Source organism: Capra hircus, chromosome 15, assembly GCF_001704415.2.
Source record: "Capra hircus breed San Clemente chromosome 15, ASM170441v1, whole genome shotgun sequence".
In the NCBI taxonomy this organism is placed as follows: Eukaryota; Metazoa; Chordata; class Mammalia; order Artiodactyla; family Bovidae; genus Capra; species Capra hircus.
Genome location: NC_030822.1, coordinates 53860960 through 53883841, shown reverse-complemented (window position 1 = coordinate 53883841; position 22882 = coordinate 53860960). Strand labels below are relative to the sequence as shown.

Here is a 22882-nt window from a genome sequence, read left to right as displayed (position 1 = left end):
AGGGGAGGGAAGAGCTGGATGGGAGAGGATACTGGGGTGACGTTCTGCAGTCCATATGGCAGCGAGGCGAGAGTTCAGGCGTTGTGAATCCAGGAAGCAGCCACAGAAACACGGAAGGAAGGTGCACTGGAGGCTAGAAAAGCGTGGCGTGGTGGGCCTCAAGGAAGGACCTGAAAACAGGCGGTCCTGCTGCTTTTCCTATTTTCTATTTCCTAGGTTTTGTCCCTCAGTATTTAGGAAAACATCCTTGAAAGTGACAGTCTGGCTCCACAATGTTCCGAAGTCCCTTCTTAACAGGAGACGGAGGTGGGGAGTAGCCTGGCAGAGTCAGCAAGAATCCCAGCAAGGGAACCCCCAGGGAAAAGAGACAGGAAAGAAAGTGGGATGCGTGCTTCACCTCCGCCCACGCCAAACCCTGATGCTTTCCTCCCACAGCTGACATTTTGGAGGGGCTCTTTTTTAATTTTGATAGGGGGGACAATTCCTTTAGAGTCCCAACTTGGAAAGGAGCCCTCACACCCCCACAGAAATGTATGCTCACCGACGTGAGAACAAACACAGTTGCCCAGGCAAACATCCATGTGTACAGGTAAACATAAACACTTAATGACAGGCACACCTGTGCTCAGATGCAATTTGAATACAATCCAAAAATCCTGCATTGACACCTATGCATATGCCCTAATTTGTGGGACTCATTGCCAGTAGAGACACACCGTTCATTTAAAACCAGTGATTAATTTCAATATTTTATTGCATTAGAATGGTGGGTGATGAAGTAGCTGGTGTGCGTGTGAGTGTTTTACCAATGCCAGTTGAAGCAGCTATATGAAGACGCTGGGAGGTGAACCCTTTCCAATTCAGGTTAATCATGGATATTTTGGGGGGTATTATTTTGCCATGTTATATTAGGACTAGAGCCATCATGAGAAACCACAGATGTTTTTATTGTTTAATTCAAACAACAGCTTATATATTTTGGATACTTTTCTTCAAAAACAAAGGCATATAATTATTTTAGTAGAGCCTTCCTATGTGCTCTGAAATTCTTTAACAACTCAGTATGATCATGGTTTTCATAAAAGGAATCAATACTGAACCAGGTCAGTGGTACAAACTTGACATTTGGGGTTATATAGCTAATTCAGGATTGACCTTCTTAGTACTTATTCCTTGGTGGGAGGAGAAAAAAACAAATAAGGATTTCCTTGGCTTTTTTCCCCTCCAATCTGTAATTGATTTTAATGTGCTATGAAGAGTTCTGGGTTCTAGTCTTATTTTTGCCACTGTAGTCAGCTGTGATCTTGGACAAGTCATTATCTTTCTGGGGCCTCAGTTTCTTCCCCGCTGCACGTTCTCTAATGTAGGCAGAGACAGAAACATGTATTTTCACACACAGATACTCAGAAGTAAACCACACAAAGTAAACCATTTTTGCTGCAAATGCATGCACGTGTATCTAGAATACTTCTGTCTTCTTGAGACAAGCTTGTTGTTATTGTGCAGTTGCTAAGTCTGTCCGACTCCTTGCAACCCCATGAACTGCAGCATGCCAGGCTTCCCTGTCCTTCACCATCTCCCAGAGCTTGCTCAAACTCATGTCATTGACCCGATGATGCCATCCAACCATCTCATCCTCTGTCTCCCCCTTCTCCTTTTGCCCTCAATCTTTCCCAGCATCAGGGTCTTGAGACAAGGTGAATCATTGCAATTCATAGACTATGATGCTTATATAAAGAGGCAGTACTGTCATTAAATTACCTGGGCATTTCTTAAACCAAAGTTCTGTATGCTTAACTCTGAGGATGTCTAGGTACATTTTGTCACTTACTCTCTCCACATCTTGTATTCTAGTATCATGGTCCTAAGCTCTCTGAACAAAGGACCCCAATCTTTGAGGCTCCCCACCACCGACAGATGGCACCTCTGGGGGCCCGCAGACCTTGTACAGGCCACTGTCTCAGGAGGTTTGGTCAGGGGGTGCAGAAACCCCCTCAATAACCGCAGCCACTTCACCGTAGTCCTCTCTCTGCTCCCCACTCTGAAAATGGCTAAGAATTGAACCCAAAGGGGTTCCATGAAGCCCAAATTCTGTGCAGCTGAAGCTCATTGCCAGCTCTTTCTCGAGGGGTGGGGGCGGGGGAAGGTGGGAGGAATCCAAACGAAGCGAGAAAGAAAAACAGGAAAATTCCGTGAGTGGGAGCTCACTTTGCTAGCTTCCCAGGTTATGCTGCAGCTCTCCTGACCCACAAGGCACTCACAAATGTGTTCATCAAATTGTACATGAACATCTCTCTGGAAAGCCTGAGTGAGATGTTTTTCACTCCTTCTTCCTCAAGTGCCCGGTGCCCCTTCTCCACCTGTGTGAGCCTCCTTTAGCAGCAAGGCCTGGTCAGGCACCCGCAGCTCTCCCCAGCCAGCACGGACCAGCCCTTCTCCGGACTCGGCTTGCCCCAGACTTCTCCTTGGCCTGTGGCTCTTACCCCTTCCTCCCGCATTATGGCTACTACTTATGTACACATCTGACTTGTCTCCTCTTCCAAATACTAGGCTGCTCCGAACCTGTTTGGTTTGTACCTGCAGAGCCTGATGCTTCCTTGCACTAAGAGGCACTTGATGCTGATTTCATGATCAGGCAAGCTCATTCTTACAGGGCTGCAAATACCCAATTACAACTTCATGGGTCATGTCTTGCAGCAGTGTGTCCTTTAACTGGAATCAAAGCCTTAAGCTTTCCCCTTATCAGATGAGAGTTTCTGGCCTGGACAGGTGAGCGCCAGAGATTCAAGAACTCTGACCCTAAAGCCAGGTCTCAGCAGATCCCCGGGCAGCCAGCCTCACTGTGGTCTTTCTCATGTTCATCATCACGCAGGACTTTGGGGATCACAAAGGCTTCGCGTTTTCTTTCATTTCAGATCCTTGTCCATAACAGACCAGATGAGGCCAGAAAGGTCTTGTTCACTTTTCAGATGAAGAAACGGGAACTCCGAGAGGCTTGTGATGTGCCCAGAGGCAGAGCTACCGTGAATCTAATACAATTGACGTCCCAGAGTTCCACAGGGTCTCGGCAATGAGTTCACATAGTCAGATGGTATTGGTAATTTGGTAGAATACTACAGTTGATCTGCAGTCAGTTATGGCTTCTGCTCTTTTCCACTCTGGTGTGCATTTGGGGTTCCGGTGTGCCTTTGGGGATCTGACTCAGAATCCCTCAAAGCGAGTGAGAGATGAACCTATAGCTCACTCATTAGATCTAGGATTGGTGAGGTATGTTTTTTTGCAGCCATCCCAGCATAGGGAATGGCTGTAGGAATACAACCACCCCTTGCATCAACTTACTTGGCTTTGTGACACAAAGTTTCAGGGCCCGAGTCGAACCACAGCATGATATGGCCTAAGATGTCTATACTAGAAATGTGCGTCATGGAAGAGAAACCAGGTCGGAAATGTATGGAGCCAGGAGCTGGTTGGTAAAATTGTGAGCAGAAAAATTGTTTAAGAAAAATGTTTTTAAGGCATTATAGAAGTGTGTCAGGTAGTGAGGTCACATAAATATTGTTATTTCCCCAGATTGTGTGACGTCTATGGTATTTGCCAGTTGTTTCAGAATTTGTAATTTGCAGCAATTTTTCTTTTTAGCATCCTAAATAACCATGTTTGTCCCTCATTTTGTATTCATAGCTGTGTATTGTTTTCCTGAAGGAAGGCCCTCCAAATGGTCTAAGCTTCAGGTCCTACAGAGCCTGAGTCTATCCTAGGGGGTGGGTCACACCGTGGAGGCTGAGATGAGTCAAGAAGCAGGTTTTCTGGATTCTGGCACAGGAATCCAGGACTGGATTCCCATCACAGTCCCTTGCCTCAGAGATGTCACACACCATGTAATTTATGTGTTTGTCCAGTGCTACCTGCACAGAGGACACTTTGAAAGGCCACAGCCCCTGAAGAGATTTTCCTCTACTCTGCAGGGGAGGTCAAGGTCCCAGCCGTGGAACTGGCCCTGACTTAGATGCTCAAAGCCCTCTTCCTAAGAAATCTGGCCACTTCATTCTCTGAGCAGAGCATCTCAGGGGAAGAAGGCCACTTAGAGTCCCCTCTGCACCCTCTCTGGGGGACAATGCCCCTCCCATCCCTGGGGTAGGGACACCAACATGGAGGACTGAAGTGCCCCTCAAAGCTCAAGGGTCATGGAAGACACCAGGAAGCCCCTCCAGCCTTGCTGAGCACAGAAAGTCCACATGCTGGCAGGCAAAGTCACAGCTGGAGTGCTGTAGCAGTGGGTAAAATGCTGTTTGGGGTTGCCAGGGGAAATGGCAACATCGTGGGAACGGTGAGAAGGGTGGAGGGTACCAGCCCAATAGCCATAGACTCGGCGAGGGCCCAGCAGTGTCTGAGAACCCCCCTGAGCGGCCCCACTTCACCCCCACGTGCTCTCTCTACACCACCAGACAGGTGCTGACAGTCTGGTTAAATTCTTCCAGGACGAGGGGCTCCCTACCCACACAGAAGTTCATCCTAACCTTACCCTCTGTGATCACACTCACTGTTTTCTTTATGGGGCCCGCTCTGCCTTAGCCCTCTGGAGTTCAAAGGATTGGCCAGATGACAGTCTTGGAAATATTTGAGAAGAACCTCCACAGCGCCCTCCTCACCTCAAGCCTGCCTTTTGCCAGGCTAAATATCACAGTTCTGTCCATCTCTCCTGTTCCAGCATAATTTCCAGAACTTTCCCTCTCCTGGTCTTCCCCTTCGCACATATTCAACTTTCAAAACATCTTTTTTTAAAAAAAAACTTTTTATTTTGTACTGGGGTATAGCCGATTAACAAACTGTGTTGTGATAGTTTCAGGTGGACAGCAAAGGGCCTCTGCCTTACATAAGCTTGTGTCCATTCTCCCCCAAGCTCCCCTCCCCTCCAGGCTGCCATGTAACATTTAGCAGAGTTCCCTGTGCTATATAATGGGTCCTTATTGGTTATCTGCTTTAAATATAGCAGTGTGGGCTTGCCCATCCCAAACTCCCTAACTACCCCTGCATGCAAGTTAAGTCGTATCAGTCATGTCCGACTCTTTGTGACCCCATGGACTGTAGCCCCCCAGGCTCCTGTCCATGGGATTCTCCAGGCCAGAATATTGGAGTGGGTTGCCATGCCCTCCTCCAGGGGATCTTTCTGACCCAGGGATGGAACCCATAGTTCCTGGGCCTCCTGCATTGTAGGCAGATTATTTACCACTAGCACCACCTGGGAAGCCCCTAACTATCCCTGCATCTCCCTTAAAAGCAGAATGGCCCCAATACTCCACATGAGGTCTGAGCAGTTCTGAGGACAGAAACTGACACTCCCTAGATAGGTATTGGACCTTCTCTGTTGCCCAAGATTTGATTGGCTCTTTGGGGCTGACACACCAATGACGCTGGACCTCTTTCCCATGAGCTGCTGCTGCCCTGTGACCCTGTGTGGATTATCGGGGGTCGCGGGGCATGACTAGACACACTTTTTCCAGAATGTTTGGAGAGGAAATGCTGCCTAGGTCAAATGGCATCATTTACACACGCCGGGTAAGACTCTGCGTGTGTGTGTGCTAAGTCACTTCAGTCGTGTCTGACTCTGTGTGACCCTGTGGACTGTAGCCCTCCAGGCTCCTCTGTCCGGATTCTCCAGGCAAGAATACTGGAGTGGGGTGCCATACCTTCCTCCAGGGGATCTTCCCAACACAGGGGTCAAACCAGTATCTCTTAAGTTTCCTGCATTGGTAGGCAGGTTCTTTACCAGTAGCACCACCTGGGAAGCCCCAGTAAGACTCTGATCAAACCCTGAAGGCCCAGCCCAGTCCAGTGTGGGTCGCAGGCTCAGCTGAGAATGTAGGCGTGAGGAGCGGGGGGCCCAATCTCAGACCACATGGCATTGGAAGTGTAGCATCTCTACCACATGTGATCGTACTTAAACAAACCCAGCTGACAAGGCAGAATGATCTTATACTGCATTTCCCAAGAGTTTCATGAACAGGAAATAGGTGACATGCAAAAACTGAGTTCTGGTCAAATAGGCTTGGAAAACACTGGCATAACCAAGGCAAATAGGTTTCTTTCACTGCAAGGACTTCCCAGAACCATTCAAACACTGTAGGAGGCATTGGGAACCTCCAAGTTGTGGATAAAGAGTGGTATTTGGGGAGGTTTCCCATTTCTCCTAGTCTGAAATCTCTGTCCTTTCACTGGCCACTGCTCACACTCAACTCAGAGGAAGCATGCGTTGTCAGCTTATTTGCACTCTCAGCAAGTTTTTGCCTGGCCCTGTGCAAGGAGCTCCCAGTGTCCCTGAAAGCCGCAAGGTGGGTCCCTACCCTGGTGAGCTTGCACTCGGTGGGGAAGGAGACAGAGAGAGGTCAGCATGCGGAGGTCTGCACACTGACCCTGAAGGTCAGAGTGGGAAGGGGTCTGGAGGCCATCTATTGGGAGCGCCTTGGGTCACAGAGGAGGAAACTGTGGCTGTGCAGGTGAAGAACACCCAGGCCACGTGGCCTGAGGGTCAGTGGCAGCTCTTGAAGGCAGGACTCCTGGCCCCCAGGCCTGCCCTCCAGCTACCGAGGCATTCAGGACCGAGGCTGTATTGTCTGCTGTCTCCCGCCCGTCAGCTGGGTGGCACTGCCTGCCACTCTGTCCTCACAGCCACAGTGTTCAGTTAGAAGACATTTAAGATTCTACCTAGGGCTGAGATTCAGTGAGACCGTGAAGACAGATGCTTCAGCTCAGAGAAAGGAGCGGTTAGGAAAAATCAAGGCAGGATGTGAGTGGGCTTTGTGATGGGAAGAGCCTGGAGAGTAAAAGCTGGATAGAAATAGATGTACCAGGAGCTGGGACATCTCAAATTCCCCGTGGGGGTTTCATGAATCTGGCTCTGTGGGGTGTGTTTGCCCATCTGAGATACGGGTGCGTGAGATACCCACACACCTGGCACGAGGTGGTTTAAGGCTGAGCCTTCCAAGACTCATTGGTCAGAACCTGAACTGAATTGGCCAGTTGTTTGTCTGAGTCAGCCAAAGTAGCTTTTTCTTTTGGCAAATTATAACCAGAGCCATGGGCTCCTAATAACGATTATTATCATTAAACCCTATTATGGTCCAGCACTATGCCAAGTACTTTAGATGCATAATCTCAGTTAACCCTCCAAACAACCTGTAAGACTGATATCATTAGGATCATCCCCATTTTACAGACAGCGAAACTGAGACATAGGGAAATTCACACAGCTAGTAAGTGTCAGAGGCCCAAGCCTTGAGCAGGACTGGCCACAGGGTCTCCTTCCTCTTTATTGCCATTCGTGGAGGTTGGTAGCATCTCTGTTGTCAAGTTTTCAGAAAGGTTTTAATATGGACATTTTCAAATGTATCACAAGCAGAGAGAAGAGTGTAATGAACTGCCCTGCGCCCATCTTCTAGGGCAAACAATTGGTGACTCGTGGCCAATCTTGTCTTATCTGTACTCCCCCTCCACCCTCACTTCCCATCAGCAAGGATATTTTTAAGCAAATCTCATGCATTATATAAGTTCATCTGCAGATCCTTCAGGGCGCATCTCTAAGAGATAAGGCTGAATCCTCATTCTCAATCACTACACTTGATGCTGTCCTAACTGAGAAGTAGCTTAGACCACACATACACACACGCGCGCGCGCGTGCACTGCACTTCAGGCCAGCCACTGCCCAGAACAACTGAGCTCACAGAGGTCTGTTCCAAAGCCCTCAGCTCACAGCCTGGCCAAACAGCCTCCCTGAGCCTCCTCAGAGGGTCTCGCTGCAGCTGCAGCCCCTGCCATCAGTCTAGCTTCTCTGGAGACGGGGAACACCAGGTCTTCTGCCTGGTGGGGTTGTTGCCACTAGGACAACAGTCTAGACCAGCCTGGACCTGGCCCCCCAACTCAGGCCATGCCCCTAATCCCAGTTCCTATCCGAGGTGGTTTAGGGTGCTCTCCTGCCCACCCTGCTCAGTCTAAGAGCAAGAGGTAAGGAAGAGATGGAGCTGAGCAAAGGACCTGGAATCAGAGATTCACTGTGCCTAGCAGGAACTCACTTTCCTCACCTGTAAAATGGGAGCATAACACCTATCACGTGGGGTGGCAGTGAGTGTCCAAGGAGACAATATTCCCCACGGTTGTTTGGTGACAGGATTGTGCTGTACCTGACATGGCCAGCAGGTGTCACCCAAAGACTAGCACCCGAAACCTTGGACTGGGGCAGGGTGAGGTGGGACGGCTGCTTCTCCATTCAGGGGATTGTTTTTCCATATTAGATCTGGTTGAACTTCAGGGAAGTGGATGACAGTTCGGTCTGTGGGATTTCTCCTTGGAAAAGTCAGGTCTGGCTCTATCCAGAATTAAAAAGTAGAGCTTTGCAGGCTTTAAAGCATGCTCCCTGGAAGACACCAGTGAGACAGGTATCAATACTCACATTTTACAGATGAGGAAATTGAGGTTGCAAGAAGCAAGTGACCTGCTAAAGGTTAAGCAGTCACTAAATGCAGAGCTGAGACTCCAGCTCAAGTCCTCTGCTTCCCTATTCTAGACGCTCTGCTGAGGTACCTCCTCAGAGGACAAGCCTTCGAGGGGACCTGGGACTGGCCTGGCCTCTGATTGCTGTCCTCTGAGAGTGTCTCCCTCTTTGGGGCTCAGATTTCACTGCTCAGCAAAGACTGAACTAGATCAGTGGTTCCTAAATTCAACTAATCAACCACACACACACACACACACACACACACACACACACACACGACCATGGAGACAGAGAGAAAGAGAGATCCAAGACTGCAGAAGCAGGGATCTGTATTCTACATTTCCCAGGGGCTTGAATCCCAGCTGCTCAGCACAGGTATTAGGACTGGCATTTAGGAAACACCAGACAGGCAGGTCTATGGGTTTGCGTTCTGCAGTTTCATAAACAACTTCCACTTAAGCTTATTAAAATACTTAACATGGTGCCTGGCACATACTTGATATTCAAATATCCAATACATATTTTGCTGAATTATATTGAAATGCATGTAATCACCCAACCTAGTGAAAACCTTGATTGATATTGCTTCACACTGAAATTAAAACCCACATTGCACTTCTGTAGTGCTTTATGGCTTACCGATCTTGTTTTTTTAATATAAGTTTTATTTATTTTATTTTTGGCTGCCCTGGGACTTTGTTGCTGCAGGTAGGCTTTCTCTAGCTGTGGTGCCAGGGCTTCTCACTGCTCTTGCTTCTCTTGTTGCAGAGCACAGGCTCTAGGGTCCACGGGCTTCAGTAGCTTGTGCCTCCCAAGCTCTAGAGCACAGACTCAATAGTTGTGGTGCAGGAGCTCAGTTGCTCTGTGACACGTGGGATCTTCCCGGGTCAGGGATCGAATTCATGTTTCCTGCATTGACGGGTGGATTCTTTACCACTGAGCCACCAGTGAAGTCCCCGATCTTGTTTACACAGAAGATCTCGCTCAATCTCTTTAATGCATTGGGCATTGTGACCCCCATTTTGCAGATGAGAAAACTGAGGGTCAGAGACACTAAGGAGCGGGCCCCGTGCTGCCCAGCTAGTCAGTGGCAGAGCCAGGCTCCAGACCCAAGTCTGAGCTCCATCACCCCCCGCGCCTCTTCCGCTGCAGTTCCTGCTCTGATCGTTTTCACTGCGTGGTTTGAGAGGAGGAAAAACATCAGGTGGAGAGGAGGGCAGGGCCGTGTGAAGCCCAGGAGCCGCCTCCCCCTCCCTCTGCCTGGGCCCTGGCGGCTGTGTGGCTCTGGAGGGGACAGCCCGCTGTCTTGGCGCTGTAGTCAGTCTCCAGTTCCCGGTGGACACCTCCATTTCCAGCCACTGCACGGGGAATCTGGTTATCTGCCTCCCCCTAGCGCCACAAGAAGGGACGGGGCAGGCTCGGGTTCTCCACCACACGGCTGCCCCTCACCCCAAGCCCTGCCTCACAGTGAAGCTGGGCTCCACGCTCACCCCCTGCCTAGCTGTGTGCGTGTCCTCTAAGAACCACTGGGAGTGATGGATGTGACCTCCAACCCAGCCCTCATGCTCAGCTGAGGGGTCGTGGTCCAGAGAGTGGCTGGCAAGGTGCAGCCGCCTGTTCCCCATGCCCCAGATACTGGGCACAGCCTCTTGGGTCCACACAGGCCGCCCACCACCTGGGCTGTCCGGCTTCTCCCCAGTTCTAACATACAGGCACACATGCATGCACACTCACACACACTCACACTCCCAACACACGCACAAAGGTTTTCCACAAACCCTCCCTGGTCCCCATACAGCAGCCACTGACCGCCCTCCACTGATCTCAGGGGAGCTGGTGAGCCCAGTCAAGCTGGCAGAGGGTCCAGGTGGTGGGGCCTCCCAGGACGGGTCAGGCCATGTCCACACTGTGGCCCAAATCGTGCTCCCGGGTGTCGGGCTGAGCATGGACTCAGGGCCTCTGCCTCCTGGCCCTGAATAGTGTCCTAGAAGAATGCATTGGCGTGCTGCGATTCATGGGGTCGCAAAGAGTCGGACACGACTGAGCAACTGAACTGAACTGAACTGTAGGCATTAAGGACAAGGGCTGGGGTGCCTGTAGAGTTCAGGAGCACCAGGTGTCCACATTGGGAGAATCTTCGAGAGTATAAACAAAGCAGCCGCTGGTCTGCGAGGACCAGTCTGGAGCCCAAACTCCTCAAGTCAGACGTTGTTTCTCCATCTGGGGGAAACTGAGATTGGGGGTGGGTGGGGACATAGCCACCATCCCATAGTTCACAACTGGTCAGGCCAGGGCTCACATCCAGGTGGGTTGATTCCAGAGCCTGTGATCTTAACTGTCATCAGGGACAAAATGCTGGCTGGCACTAGGACAGGCCCCTAGTAGCCCCTTCCTGGTTCAGGCTCCAGGGGTGCACACAGACACACCACCGGCCTCCTGACCGGACTGCAATGCCCAGCAGCTCTCCCTGCCCCCTGAGAAGCTGGGAAGCAGCAGGCACAAGTGATCCCTCATTCGTTCCTCTGTCAGCCAGGCACGAGCTCAGTCAACATGCATTTACTGAGCGTGTACTACACGCCTCTGATGGGTGCGGCGCTGGGGGCTGGTGGGTAAACCATTAGATGCCGCGCCCACCCTCATGTGGTTTGCAGATGGAGGCAGACAGACATGAAGGAATGGTCAGAGTCTCAAGAGACGCAGCATCTCTAACAGGTCCCCTGGGAGCAGGGTTCAGGAAGGGTCTGGGAGCCGCTGAGACCCCGCGGGACCCATCGCATCCTGCTCAGGGCAGGCGACTGAGGGCTGAGGCCACTCCCCAGTGATGTGACTCACTGCTTCAGGAGCAGATGGTCCACGGACAGGAGACCTGAAATGTTATTTACTTCAGGGCGGGGGCCACTCGGCTCCAGGCAGCTGGGTTTGGCACAACTCTGTTACTGATTGATAGGCCTTTCAGGAAACAAAGACCACGAGAGAATGCAACACGCTCCTGGCTCTGGGCCGAGCCGACCTCCTCTCCTTTGCTTTGTCAAGTGTATCTTTTTTGTCTGCCTTCATCACTTGCTGGGCACCTCTGTTTTAACTGCTAGGAGGGAGTGAGCGTGTGTGTGTGTACCCCCAGCCTCCCTGGGCACTGTTCATCTAGGGGCTGGGGATAACAAGGGGACCAGCTACAGGTCCCACTTACCCCTTCCTAGAGCCCCTTGACTCTGAAGTCAACACCTGCAATTTTGGTCATGTATTTGCTTTTTCCAAAGCCAAGTCCAGAGACAGACGAGGGCATTTCAGGGTCACACAGGAGGCGGAGGCCAAAGCTGGCAGGGAGACCAGCGTCCCCAGCATGGACAGCACTGGGCTGCCAATGAGGTTCTGGGCCTCAAACTGCTGCCCCAGCCTGAAACTTCCCCTCCTATAACCTCCCCTCAGCCACCTCACCTGGGGAATTCCTCCTGGTGATACCAAGGAAGCCCTTCGGGGAAGCAACAGCAAGAATTTCTTGTAACAGGAACCAAGTTTAAGAGCTCCAGAGGCCAACAGCAGCCAGGAGTGCCCCGGGGCCTCCGGGAGAGTGGGGAGGTCAGTAGGGTCAGAGCAGGCAGCCTGAAAGTCCCCCCTAAATAAGTTACCGAATCAGAGCCTGGGGAGCCACCACCCTGGGTGCAGCTGGTTCCAGTGCTGTCCGGGCCTGAGGCCCGTCCACCCCTGGGGAAAAGCCCCTACCTGGTTTCCTATGGCGACCTCCCTAGGCGCCCCCCACCCCCGGAGCCCCCAGAGTCAAGCTGAGGTCATGGACCCCAAGGTCCCATGTTCTAAATAGGTTTTCTTCCCATGCTCTCAGCCACTCAACTGCAGAGGATATTGAGTGTCCCCAGTGGGGGCGGGGAACACCGAGGCCGAGTTGAGGGTTTCTTCTAAGGCTGGGTCACTCGGCCACCTCCCTGGCTGTCTCAGCACAGTCCCTGGCTCCGTGATTCCCCTCCCAAGGCCCTGTGGCTGCTGTGGCCCTGGCTCCAAGGCCCGGGCCCGATCCATCTTCCCAGCCAGAGGCTCACTGTGATGACAGGACAAGGCCAGGCGGCTGTGGCATTGGCCTCTGATCTCCACCTCCCCCCTCCCCCACCCAGGGGTTTGTCAGGCAGATGATGAAGAATGAGCGCCTGGCAAGGAGCAGGTCACCACCGCGCAGAGCCCTGCTGAACTGCAGTTCAGACCTCAGCTGCCTGGAGCCGAGGATCAACAGGGAGGCCATTAATCTCTCCAGCAGGGGTGAGTGGGAGGAGGGCCTGGGGCAGGGGGGGAGCCTCAACAGCCCCCTCTGTCCTGGACCCCTCTTCAGCTCAGCACCCCCAGCCCCACCCCATCCCTATCGGCCCCGGGAACCCACCCCCTAGGACAGGTTGGGGCCAGTGGGGATGCTCAGGGTGGGCTCTTGGGGACTCCCCTTTCTTGCTTGCCTCTCTCCAGGTCCTGCTCATGATACTGATTAAATCAAAGTATGTGGTTAGAGGCTACATAACTACCCCAAGCCAAGGAGTCCGGGAGGGCACAGAGGGTCTCTACCTTTCAGGAGGAATGAGGGCTCAAGACCCCAGAGCAGGGCAAATTACACCAGAGGGGTGTGCACACAGAATGGAAATAACCCAGGGCGCTCCTGGGAAACCAGAGCACCAGGTAGACCCGGAGGCCTCTTCCGGCAAAGGACGCCCAGCCCTTTGTTCAGTCGCTCCTTCGTGTTCGACTCTTTGCGACACCCTAGACTGCAGCTTGCCAGGCTTCCCTGTCCTTCACCATCTCCCAGAGTTCGCTCAAACTCACCACCGTCAAGTCGGTGATGCCATCCAGCCACCTCATCCTCTGTCTCCCTCTTCTCCCAGCCCTTAGACTGAGTTGAAAACGCCGTTTGGATAGGATTCGGGGTAAGACACATCCTCCCTCTGGTGGTGACAAACGGAATTGCATCCCCTCAGACAGGCTGTTTTTGTCTCTTGTGTGATCAAAAGTAATTCATTCAATCACGTCCCAGTCTTGGTGTTCATTGGTGACTTAATTTGTGTATGAATTGTGGAAAATCCCAAAGTGAAGTGAAAGTTCAGTAGCTCCCAGTCCTTGTGACGTTCATGGAGAGGGAGGGGGAGAGTGTTCATGAGGACATTGAAGGTTACCTGGATCCGTGGCTTTCAGCAGCGGCTGCTCTCCTGGGAGCTGGTTAAGTAACAGCTGGCATGGGCCCACCCCAAGGTTAATATTTGACAGTTCTGGAGGGGACACTGGGTAGTTTGCACAGCACCCCAGATGCTCCAGGGTGACAGCCTGGGATCCAGGGAAGCCTCACGGTTCACGGGGATGGAGGGCTTACAAGCGGGGGTTAGAGGCTGAAGTGACTCACCCAGGACCAGCCCCCTCCAAGGCAGCTGGGTTGGTAGGCTCGGGGCCTGTGTACAGAACCTTCTAGAAACACGACTCCTCTCCACAGCTCTTCTCCTCAGGTGAGCCGCAGGCCTGGAATACCCTTCTTCCTGTTTGCCTTGCTGCTACATCCAAGAAATTTCAGGAGCGCCCCCTCCCTGAAATCCCCCATGGCTGGACCTGCCCCATCCTGTTCATTTCTCCCACTGTTGCGGACAGGTCCAGTGTCTTGGAAATCCTGAATTCTATTTAGGGGGTTGGCCTGTCAGGTTTTATTTGTCAACCGTTCGCCCACATTCAGAGGAGGATGTCACAAAGACCTTGGCCCTGAGTTGCAAGAGCCAAGTTCTCCATCCTGTGTCTCACTGGAGTGTCTCCTCCCAACCCACAGGGTCAATGAGAAGGACTCTGAAATGGACCCAGAGACCTGGGTTGTTGCTCTGGCTCTGACACCGGCTGGCTGTGTCACCTGGACAAGTCGCTGCCTTTCTCAGGACCTCAGTTTCTCTTTCTGAAAATTAAGGATTGTCTATTTTGCTCCCTACAGGCCTTCGGTGCCAAAGCCTTCTGTGAATCTGTGAGGGCTGGTGGTCCTGGGGACAGTGGATTAAGACAAAGAACTCAATTCTTAAGCCGAGTGCAGCCTACACTGCCTCCAGTGCCCTGCATGTTCATTTCAAACTCTGCTGACTTGCTGTTGTCTTGGTTTCCCGGTCCAATCTTCCCCGCTTCCCTTGGACGCTCAAAAGCTCAGATGAGGAAATGGACACTGGGTGGTGCCATGATCCCACCGTCCCATCCAGCCTCAGAGCCACCTCTCTCCTCTCACTGAGGGAGGGGAAGGAAAGGGGAGATGGGCTCCTTCCAGAGGGCAGAAAGTGCGCTGTGCTGTCTGGGGGCTGCGGGCATCAGTAATTCAGGGGCTGGTGGAAGGGCTAGCCTGACACCATCTCGGGTTGAGGTAGGGTGGAGGCCTACCAGCATGAAAGGTTACAGAGGCCCCACCCTCACTGTCCACTCTCTGGCCTCTGGCCCTGAAATTAACCAAGCCAGCACTGAAAGAGGTGGATGATATTAGGTCAAACTCGAGGCCCCCTGGCCCCAAGAGTGGAAAGGGCATGGCTGGAGCTTGGCACCACAGTTGGGGGTGAGGGATGGGGAGAGAGCATGTGCCGAGGACGCCCCTGCCCAAGATCCCTAGACCCACCCATCCTGGCACGCCAGTGCACTTGGGGAAATGTGGGCAGAGCACATAACGTGCCCACAAACAACTAAAACATGGGCAGCCCAGGGCAGGGCCGCCTTGACTCCCACTGGAGAGCTCCTACAGCCATACCCAGGGCCCCGGGCGACCCAAGGGCTTTGAGCCTGTGACCTTTGGCCGTCAGGCTTTCTCTTTGCCTGGCATTTGGAAGGCAGGCTGAGTCCTCTGTCCCAGGGGCTCTCGGCAATTTGGGGGGTGAGGAGAGGCCTGGAGATGATGGCACTGAACTTCTTACTTTCACAGGCGCGAGCACGTGAGTAAATAAGCAAAAAGCCAGAGACCAGGCTGTATTGACTCCAGCTTGGAGGAGGGGATGGTGGCAGTTACAGGAGAGAAGGAGCGAGGGAGGAGGCCAGGGAAGGAGCCGTCTCGGAGGCCGGCTTTATTATTAACACGGGGCAGAAGGAGGTGAAGCCCACCCGGGGGGGGGGGGGTCACGTGGAGCCCGAAGCTTCCTTCAGCCCGAGGGCCTGGCAGTGCTGGGACAGAGGTCTACAGCTCAGGGAAGACTTCCAAGCAGCCCCGGTGCAAGGGTGGGCACGGCTGGCTCTGCAAAGAGAAAGGTAGGATGGGGGCTGTGAGCAGGGCTGCAGAGGCTGGGGCTTCCATTTCATCCCTTACCTTCCTCTGGCGCATCTCTGCAGCCTCCCTTGGTCGCACCTACTACGGCATTTTTTTTTTCTGTTTGTGTGTGTGTGTGTGTGTGTTTGCCATTATTTTTAAAAGGCGGCAACAGAGAACAGATATGTGGACGCAAGTGGGATGGAGCGGGTGGGACAGGCTGAGAGAGTAGGGTTGACATATACGCAGGACCATGTGCAAAGCAGATAGACAGCAGGAAGCTGCTGCGGAGCACCGGGAGCTCAGCGCCGTGCTCCCAGATAACCTGGAGGGGTGGGATGGGGGTGGGCGTGGGAGGGAGTCTCAAGAGGTCGGGGGGATATATGTATACTTATGGCTGTACAGAAACTAACATATTGTAAAGCAATTATACGCTAATAAAAATTTTTAAAAACCAGCAAGGAAAAGAACCACACGAGGGTGACAGAGACCTGCCTAATGGATGAAAGACCCTGAAACTTTCCCGGCCGAGTCCTTAGCTTCTCCTTATTATCCAGAGCCATTGCCCGCTCCTCGCAAACCTACCTCTCCTCAGAGCCCATCTTCAGGAATTTGCCTGGGATGGAGGAAAGCAGACAGGTAAGAAACGGTAGTGGGTGGAGGGGGCCGGGATTCAGGGCTCCCTGAGGCTGGGGACCCTCCTCACCAGCCTGAGAGACCAAACCCTCCACCGGCCCCACCCACCTCCATCAGTCACCCCGGCCGGCACTCACCGGTGCTTCTTCTTGGCCCCGCAGCGGAATCTTTTGCCTTAAAGAGAGAAACGAGGTTAGTTTGCCAAGGAGACCCTCTCTACCCTGGAGGCCTCAGCTCCGTAGCCCCTCCTTCCCCCTCTCCTGCCAGCGCTGCTCCGTGTCCGCCTCAGAGACCACAGCTGACTGTCTCTCTTTATATATGGCTGGACCATAAGCGTTCAGAAGTCCAAGTCAGCCAGCTGGGCAGTCAACAAAGATTATTGTGGCGGCGGCTCCATGGTGGACTGTGTGTGTGTCTGTGATGGTCACACAGGCGTGTCCAACTCTTTGCGACCCCTCAGACTGTAGCCCGCCTTCTCCGTCCGTGGAATTCTCCAGGCAAGAGTACTGGAGTGGGTTGCCATTTCCTTCTCTAGAGGATCTTCCCGACCCGGGGATTGAACCCTAGTCTCCTGCATTGCAGGCAGATTCTTTGCCGTTTGAGCTACAGGGAAGTCCGTGGCGGACTATGAGCGCGATGGGAATGGTGCTGAGACGGAGCCGTCACAGCGTGCCCCACCCCACGCCCCACTGGGCATGTGGACGCTGCTCGAGAAGAACTGCAGGAAGTCCAGGGCAAAGGCCCTTGCTCACGCCCATCCCGCCTCCGCCACCGCGAGCTCAGCCACAACACAGCCCCAACACAGCGGGGCCCTCAGGGAACCGCCAGGGGAATGGGGAGGCTGGCCCTGTCTGCAGACTGGAGCCATCAGGTTGGGGGGTGGGGTGGTGTGCACCATCTAACACGCCCATTAGAATCCCCCAGGACTTGGAAGTGGATGTGCTACATTCCGCATCTTCTTTCCACCGGCGTGTTTCTGAGTATTTGTCTTCTGGTTGCACCAGTCCGCAAGCACTTATTAAGCCCCTGCCGTGTGCCTTTGGGGCCGGGGTAAGGCAAGGCGCTTTCTCTCCCCTAGAACCCCCCACACCTACACTGCTCCCTTGGCTGTCGCGTCTTTGACTGCCAGCCCTAACCTTGAGAGACAAGAGGGATCATCCCCATTTAACAGATGAACAAACTAAGGCCCAGGGAGTAAGGGATCCACGGTAAACCAGCAGGGAGCCTAAGGCCTCAGGCTGCCAGGGGTGCTTGCCTTCCTGCAGCAGGCCAGGGTAGGGGTGAGGTGCTTTGGAACCCACTCTGTTTCCGATCTGGCTGCTGCACCTCAGGCAGGCTGCTGCACCTGCCACTGCGGGTCTGGTTTTTCATTTGAAAAGTGGCGACAGTGGCGGCCATCCCTCAGTTTGCCGAGAGGATTAAATGGGCCAAGAAAGCGCTCAGTTCTGGGGGAGGGAGCGTCCAGCGGAGGCTGGTTCCCTCCCTTCCCCTGCCCCAAGGGCACTGAAGCCTCCAGGGGCCAGCAGGACCCGGTTCCCCATCTCAGCGGCACCCCTCGGGTCCACTAGAGGGCGCACTCGAGGAAAAGGGCATCTCCTGGGTGGTCTGCGGACCAACAGCCCCCTCTGCATCAGGGTGTCTGTCCGTTCTCACATCCTCCGTGGGAGAGGTGAGGGCGCCCTGGAAGCGGGTGAGAGGCTCTCCCCTCCCCACCCGGGAAGCCAATGTGCTCAGCGGCTTTGAGGAGCTGTGCCCACCTCAGCACCCCCTTATACAGGACGGCCCCACTTACTGAGGATGATGACGAGCCCCACGATGAAGGCCAGGGCGGCGAAGATCAGGCCCCCATTGCGGACGGTCTCGTAGTCTGGGGAAGGACAGGGCGGGGAGGTAGGGTGGGTGACCCAGCCCCTTCCCCCACCCCACAGTAGTAACTCAGGAAGATGGGGCACATGACCCAGGGCTGGGAGAGGCCAGGAACTGTGGATGCGTGGTCGGGGGTGGGGGGGGGTCACTCAGGAAGGGTGGGAGGAGGGGCCCGCCAGACTCACCGTAGTAGAATGGGTCCTCGTTCTCCTTGGGGCTGCCACCTGAGAAGAGAGCCAGTGGAGGGGTGGGGGTGAGCCACAGAAACAGGGGGACTCCAGTGCTTGCATCTTCCATAAGCCTCAGCAGCAACCTCTCTCCATATGACTAATCAGCCACAAGGTATTGGGTTTTTCTATAACATCTTACAGAAAAATCCGAACAAACTTTTGGGGCAACCAATACTTGGCGAATATTTGTGAAGTGAACCAATGAATAAATAAATAGAACCTTAATGTTCACCGAACAGGAAACCAAGGCCCAGTCTGAAGACTTCTCTAAAGTTCCGGTAAAAGTTGGAGGCAGAAATGAGTCTTGGACCCCTGTTTCTAGATCCTTCTATCCTACATTGCTCTCCTTAGGGGAAAGCAAATTTATTTCAGAAACAGTATATTGGCATGCGGCAGACTGAGGCTAACGAAGCAGTAGCTCATTTAACCGTCGTGACAATCCTGTGAGTCATTAATAGTATTCCAGTATCATCCATGAGACAATGGAGGCACAGGGGGGTTAGGCAACTCACTCAGAGGCACACAGCTAGAGAGGGGCAGAGCTGGGAATGACCCAGGCCATTGGTTGTTAACAGTCGAGGTGCTTCACCCCTTTGCTGTGCTGCCTGTCACGTGGTCAGGAGGAAGGAGACATTTCAAGACAGGTGGTCCCAGGCAGTCTGCAGCCCCCAGCAGACGTCATGGCTCTGCCCTTCCGCCCTGTAAGCTGAGCGCACTTGCTGGAGGGCAGCTGGAGGGCAGCTGGAGGGCAGCTGGAGGGCACCCGGCCAGAGCTTTTCTGCCATGTCTGGTGGTGGCCCCTCTTCTCTGCCCTGCTTGAGCCCCTTCTTGGCACTAGGGAAGCAGCGCCCAAGGTCAAAGGAACGCGCCCGGCCTCACCTCCCAGGCTGTGCTGGACGGGGCCCTGGGCGGTGGGGTCCGGTGAGCCCAGCTCACGCCCTGGGCCAGGAGAGTTTGTGTTAGGAGGGGTCCACTGAAGGGCCTGAGGGGGCCCCAGGCACCTGTCCCCATGCGGAAGGCCTCTGAGGTTGTCTCCCAGTTTCAGTTCAAGTCTTGTTCAAGGTCACACGGGCGTTAGTGTCAGAGCCATGATGGGACTAACCACTCCCCTTGCTGCTCCAGGAAACTGCCTCCCCCCTGACCACCTCGTCTTGAGCCACTGGGAGAGCCCACCCCACCCAAAGACCTCAGCTTTTCTAGATCTGGCTCAAAGACCACCACAGTCCACAGCGGGCCCACGAGATTCCAGACCCGATTGCCCTTGTTCGCAGGATGCCTTCTAGGCATGTGTCCTGAACCTGGGGGCTCTCGCCCTGAAGCCAGGCTGAGAAGGCTGACTGGGGGGGCCCACTGCTGCCCTGCCTCACCCCCATCCACCTCCTGCTCTCGGTTTAGTCCAGAAGATGCATGCTCACCACCCCCCAAGCCCCAGCACCTCCTACTTGGCACCCATGTTTCCACCATTCAAACTAGATTGCTTTGGCGTTAAGGTGGGATCCTCTTTTAAAAGCAGATTTTCTTAGAGAGGAGGCTGGCTGGCACGCACGGTATGAGAGAGGGGTGCTGGGTGCTCTGGAAGGCAGGGATGCCCGGAGACGGAAGAGGGGGTCCTGTTCACCCTCCAGAGATGATCCAAGCACCTCCTGCTTCACATACACGCATGCACACACACACGCACACACATGCACTCACCGTCATCTGGCAACTCTGCCATTTCCCCCACAGACCAGGCCCGTGCCCGCTGCCCTCTTCCCGTGGCCTCTGCTTCGGGGAGACTGCCCGGCTGTGGGGTGGCCAGAGATGGGGTGGGGGCATTAAACATTAACAGTGCCAGGTAATATTTACCCTGGTCACAAGAAAAGCCCGGGTATGGACAGTGGGGCTCCCGCTGAGGCGTGAGGAGGTGCAGCGGCAGTGGGGGCAGGGAGGAGCTGGCCGTCTTTCCAAACCCTCCCAGAGGAAATTTCCAGAGAGAAGAGCCACGGAGTCCACCCGCCAGGTGGAGAAGTCACAGCTGGGGCCATGATAGTAGGGAAGCGGGGGTTTTGAAATGTATTCAGCGTGTACTACAGCTTGCGAGGGACAAGGTCGGGGGTCCCACGGAGGCCCTCGACCCTAGCAGCTGCCCACGTCTCCCACCACTGTGCAGGCTGCTGGTGCGGCTGGCGCCTGGCATTCGGGGCTTTCTTGAGGTGGTCCCAGGGTGCCTGGCCCCTCAACCCACTCGAGCCCCCGCCCCGCCCCCGGTGCACTGTGCGCGCTTCCAGGCTTTCATGCCCGGGAACACCCATTCCTTTGTACCTTTTTCCTCCATCCAGGCCACATCTAACAGCTCACACCTCGGTCAGAAGGGCTCCAGTCATCCCTCACTAAGCCCTCTGTCCCCGCAGCCTCTGGCATGTCTTTCTCCAGCCATGAAGCCCAGCTTCCATGCCAGTCCCCACGTTACACTACAGGCTCCTCTGTGAAGGGGCCAAGCCAGACCACGGAGAGAATGCCTTGCTTTTAAGTTTCTAACTGTTATTCCCTGGTGCTTTGTGTCATTTCCCCATTTTATATATGAGGCATCTGAGGCACAGAGAGGCTATGGCCCTGGTTCAAGGGCACACAGCTGGTGAGAGGCAAGGTGAAAACTGACAGCCAGGCCCTTGCTTTGGGAGGCAGGGACTCCTTCTCCCTCTACTGCGGCCCTATTCACGTTGGGGGCCCCAGTGCTTAGGTCCTCCATGGATGCTCATACTCCTGGCCGAGTTCTAATCAATCAGATTGGCTTCCAGAAGAGGCTGATGCTCAACTGTAGCTAAAAGGCCAGGTTAGAGGTCATTGTCCACCAAGGGCAGGTTAGTCCTTCAAAAGGACTCCATCTATTAATCCTCTTGGAGCAGTGACAGGGGATCAAGGTTTGAGTTTACTTCCTGGCTCCTCCACTTGCTTAGCATGTGGCCCCAGTCAAGTTATTTAATCTCTATATGCCTCAGTTTCCTCATCTGTAAAATGGGTTATTGTGAGGAGAAAGTGAGATAATGCAGTGAAGGGCATGGCGGGGGGCCTGGTACACAGTAAGCATCATTACTGTTAACTGTTATACACTGTCACACCAAAAAAGCCACCCACTGTCCAGCAAAATGAACATGGGGGTGAGATGGAAAGACAGACTGTCACGGCCTGCAGACCAGAAGCTGAGACACCCATTCATCTCTTCGGCTACCAAGGCCAAGTGATGGAAATTCATGAAAACACAACCGAGCTGACATTTGGCAGGCGCTGAGCATGTGTCAGGCTCTTGCACGCACTGTCCTGCTGATTCCACATTTGACCCATTCCACGGGCAAAGAAACTGAGCTGGGCATTGCCCCCGCAAGAACCCCTGGAGCTGGCCTGGGCAGTACCATGATCCCCAGTGGACAGCCCAGGAAGACTGAGGGCAGGGAGATTGGGCGACTTGCCTGAAACACCCAGTCAGGGACAAATCCAGGGCTAGAAAGCCAGACCCCCATGGCTGTGCTCCCCAAACTCCTGGGGCTCTCCACACAGACACTGATGCCCCCTTATATATTATCTTGCTCCCTTAGTACATGTTGTCTATCTTTGTAAGCTACCGTGCATTTTTTCTGGAGTATAAAAATAGGTGGAAAGTTCATAGATAGCTACATACATAGTTACATAGATCAATGGTTATGCTAGATAATAGGTAGATAGATGGGCAGGAGATAAAAGAGAAATAGGGAGCAAATCAATAGCTACAACAGCAAATCAATAGCTACACCTACAATAGTTACATTTTTAACTGTGTGTGCATGACACTGTCCTAAAGACTTTATAAAAACCAACTCATTTAATCATCACAGCAACTTGATGAGGCAGGGAAGGCATTATTATCACCCCCATTTTGTAGATGAAGGCACAGAGAAGTTAAATAACTTCCCAGAGGTCAGGTGGGTGGAAAGTGGGAGAACCAACCTCTGAACCTAGCAGTCTGGCTTCAGAGTTCCTACAGCTGGACAGACAGATGACTGTCAGAGAATGAGGGCTGTGGGACAAGTTGCCTTCGCAGCTCTTGACAGCTCAGAGATGCTGGGGGCAGAGATCACAGCACACCCAGGCCCCCAGAAGGAGGTGCCCTCGTTTAGAAATCTTGCCTCTCCCCATTGCTGCTTTCCCTATACTCCTGGGGAACTGGGGGTGCTCTTGAAAGTGACAGGATAGACACTTGTGTCAGAATTCAGGACGGTGAGGGGGGGGCGGGGATGGGGTTCAGGGCACTCACCCAGGTACCACCTGTCCATAGCAGGAGCTACTGGCTGTGTCTTCAGAGGATGAGAGAGTCGTGAGGTGCTAGTGACCCAGGGCCTGAATGCGAAGAGCCAGCCTCCCTCTCTCCACAGCCCAGCTGAGCCCACGGGCAGGAAGAGACAAAGGCAGGGAGGAGGGGC

At 53.6% G+C, this 22882-nt stretch overlaps 1 protein-coding gene across 2 annotated transcripts; it reads right to left on the bottom strand.

Moving 5' to 3' along the window:
• On the bottom strand, window positions 15417–22882 carry FXYD2 (FXYD domain containing ion transport regulator 2). Of its 2 annotated transcripts, none has more exons than XM_018059731.1 (6): window positions 22717–22882; window positions 18405–18443; window positions 18146–18220; window positions 16491–16527; window positions 16303–16333; window positions 15417–15705 (listed from the first exon to the last, which is right to left on the bottom strand). In XM_018059731.1, the coding sequence occupies exons 1-5, from the start codon at window positions 22733–22735 to the stop codon at window positions 16309–16311; spliced, it is 195 nt and encodes a 64-aa protein (XP_017915220.1). In that variant the 5' UTR covers window positions 22736–22882; the 3' UTR covers window positions 15417–15705; window positions 16303–16308. The 2 variants fall into 2 exon arrangements, with proteins under 2 accessions (XP_017915220.1, XP_017915219.1); XM_018059730.1 differs by lacking the exon at window positions 22717–22882 and adding an exon at window positions 20142–20232.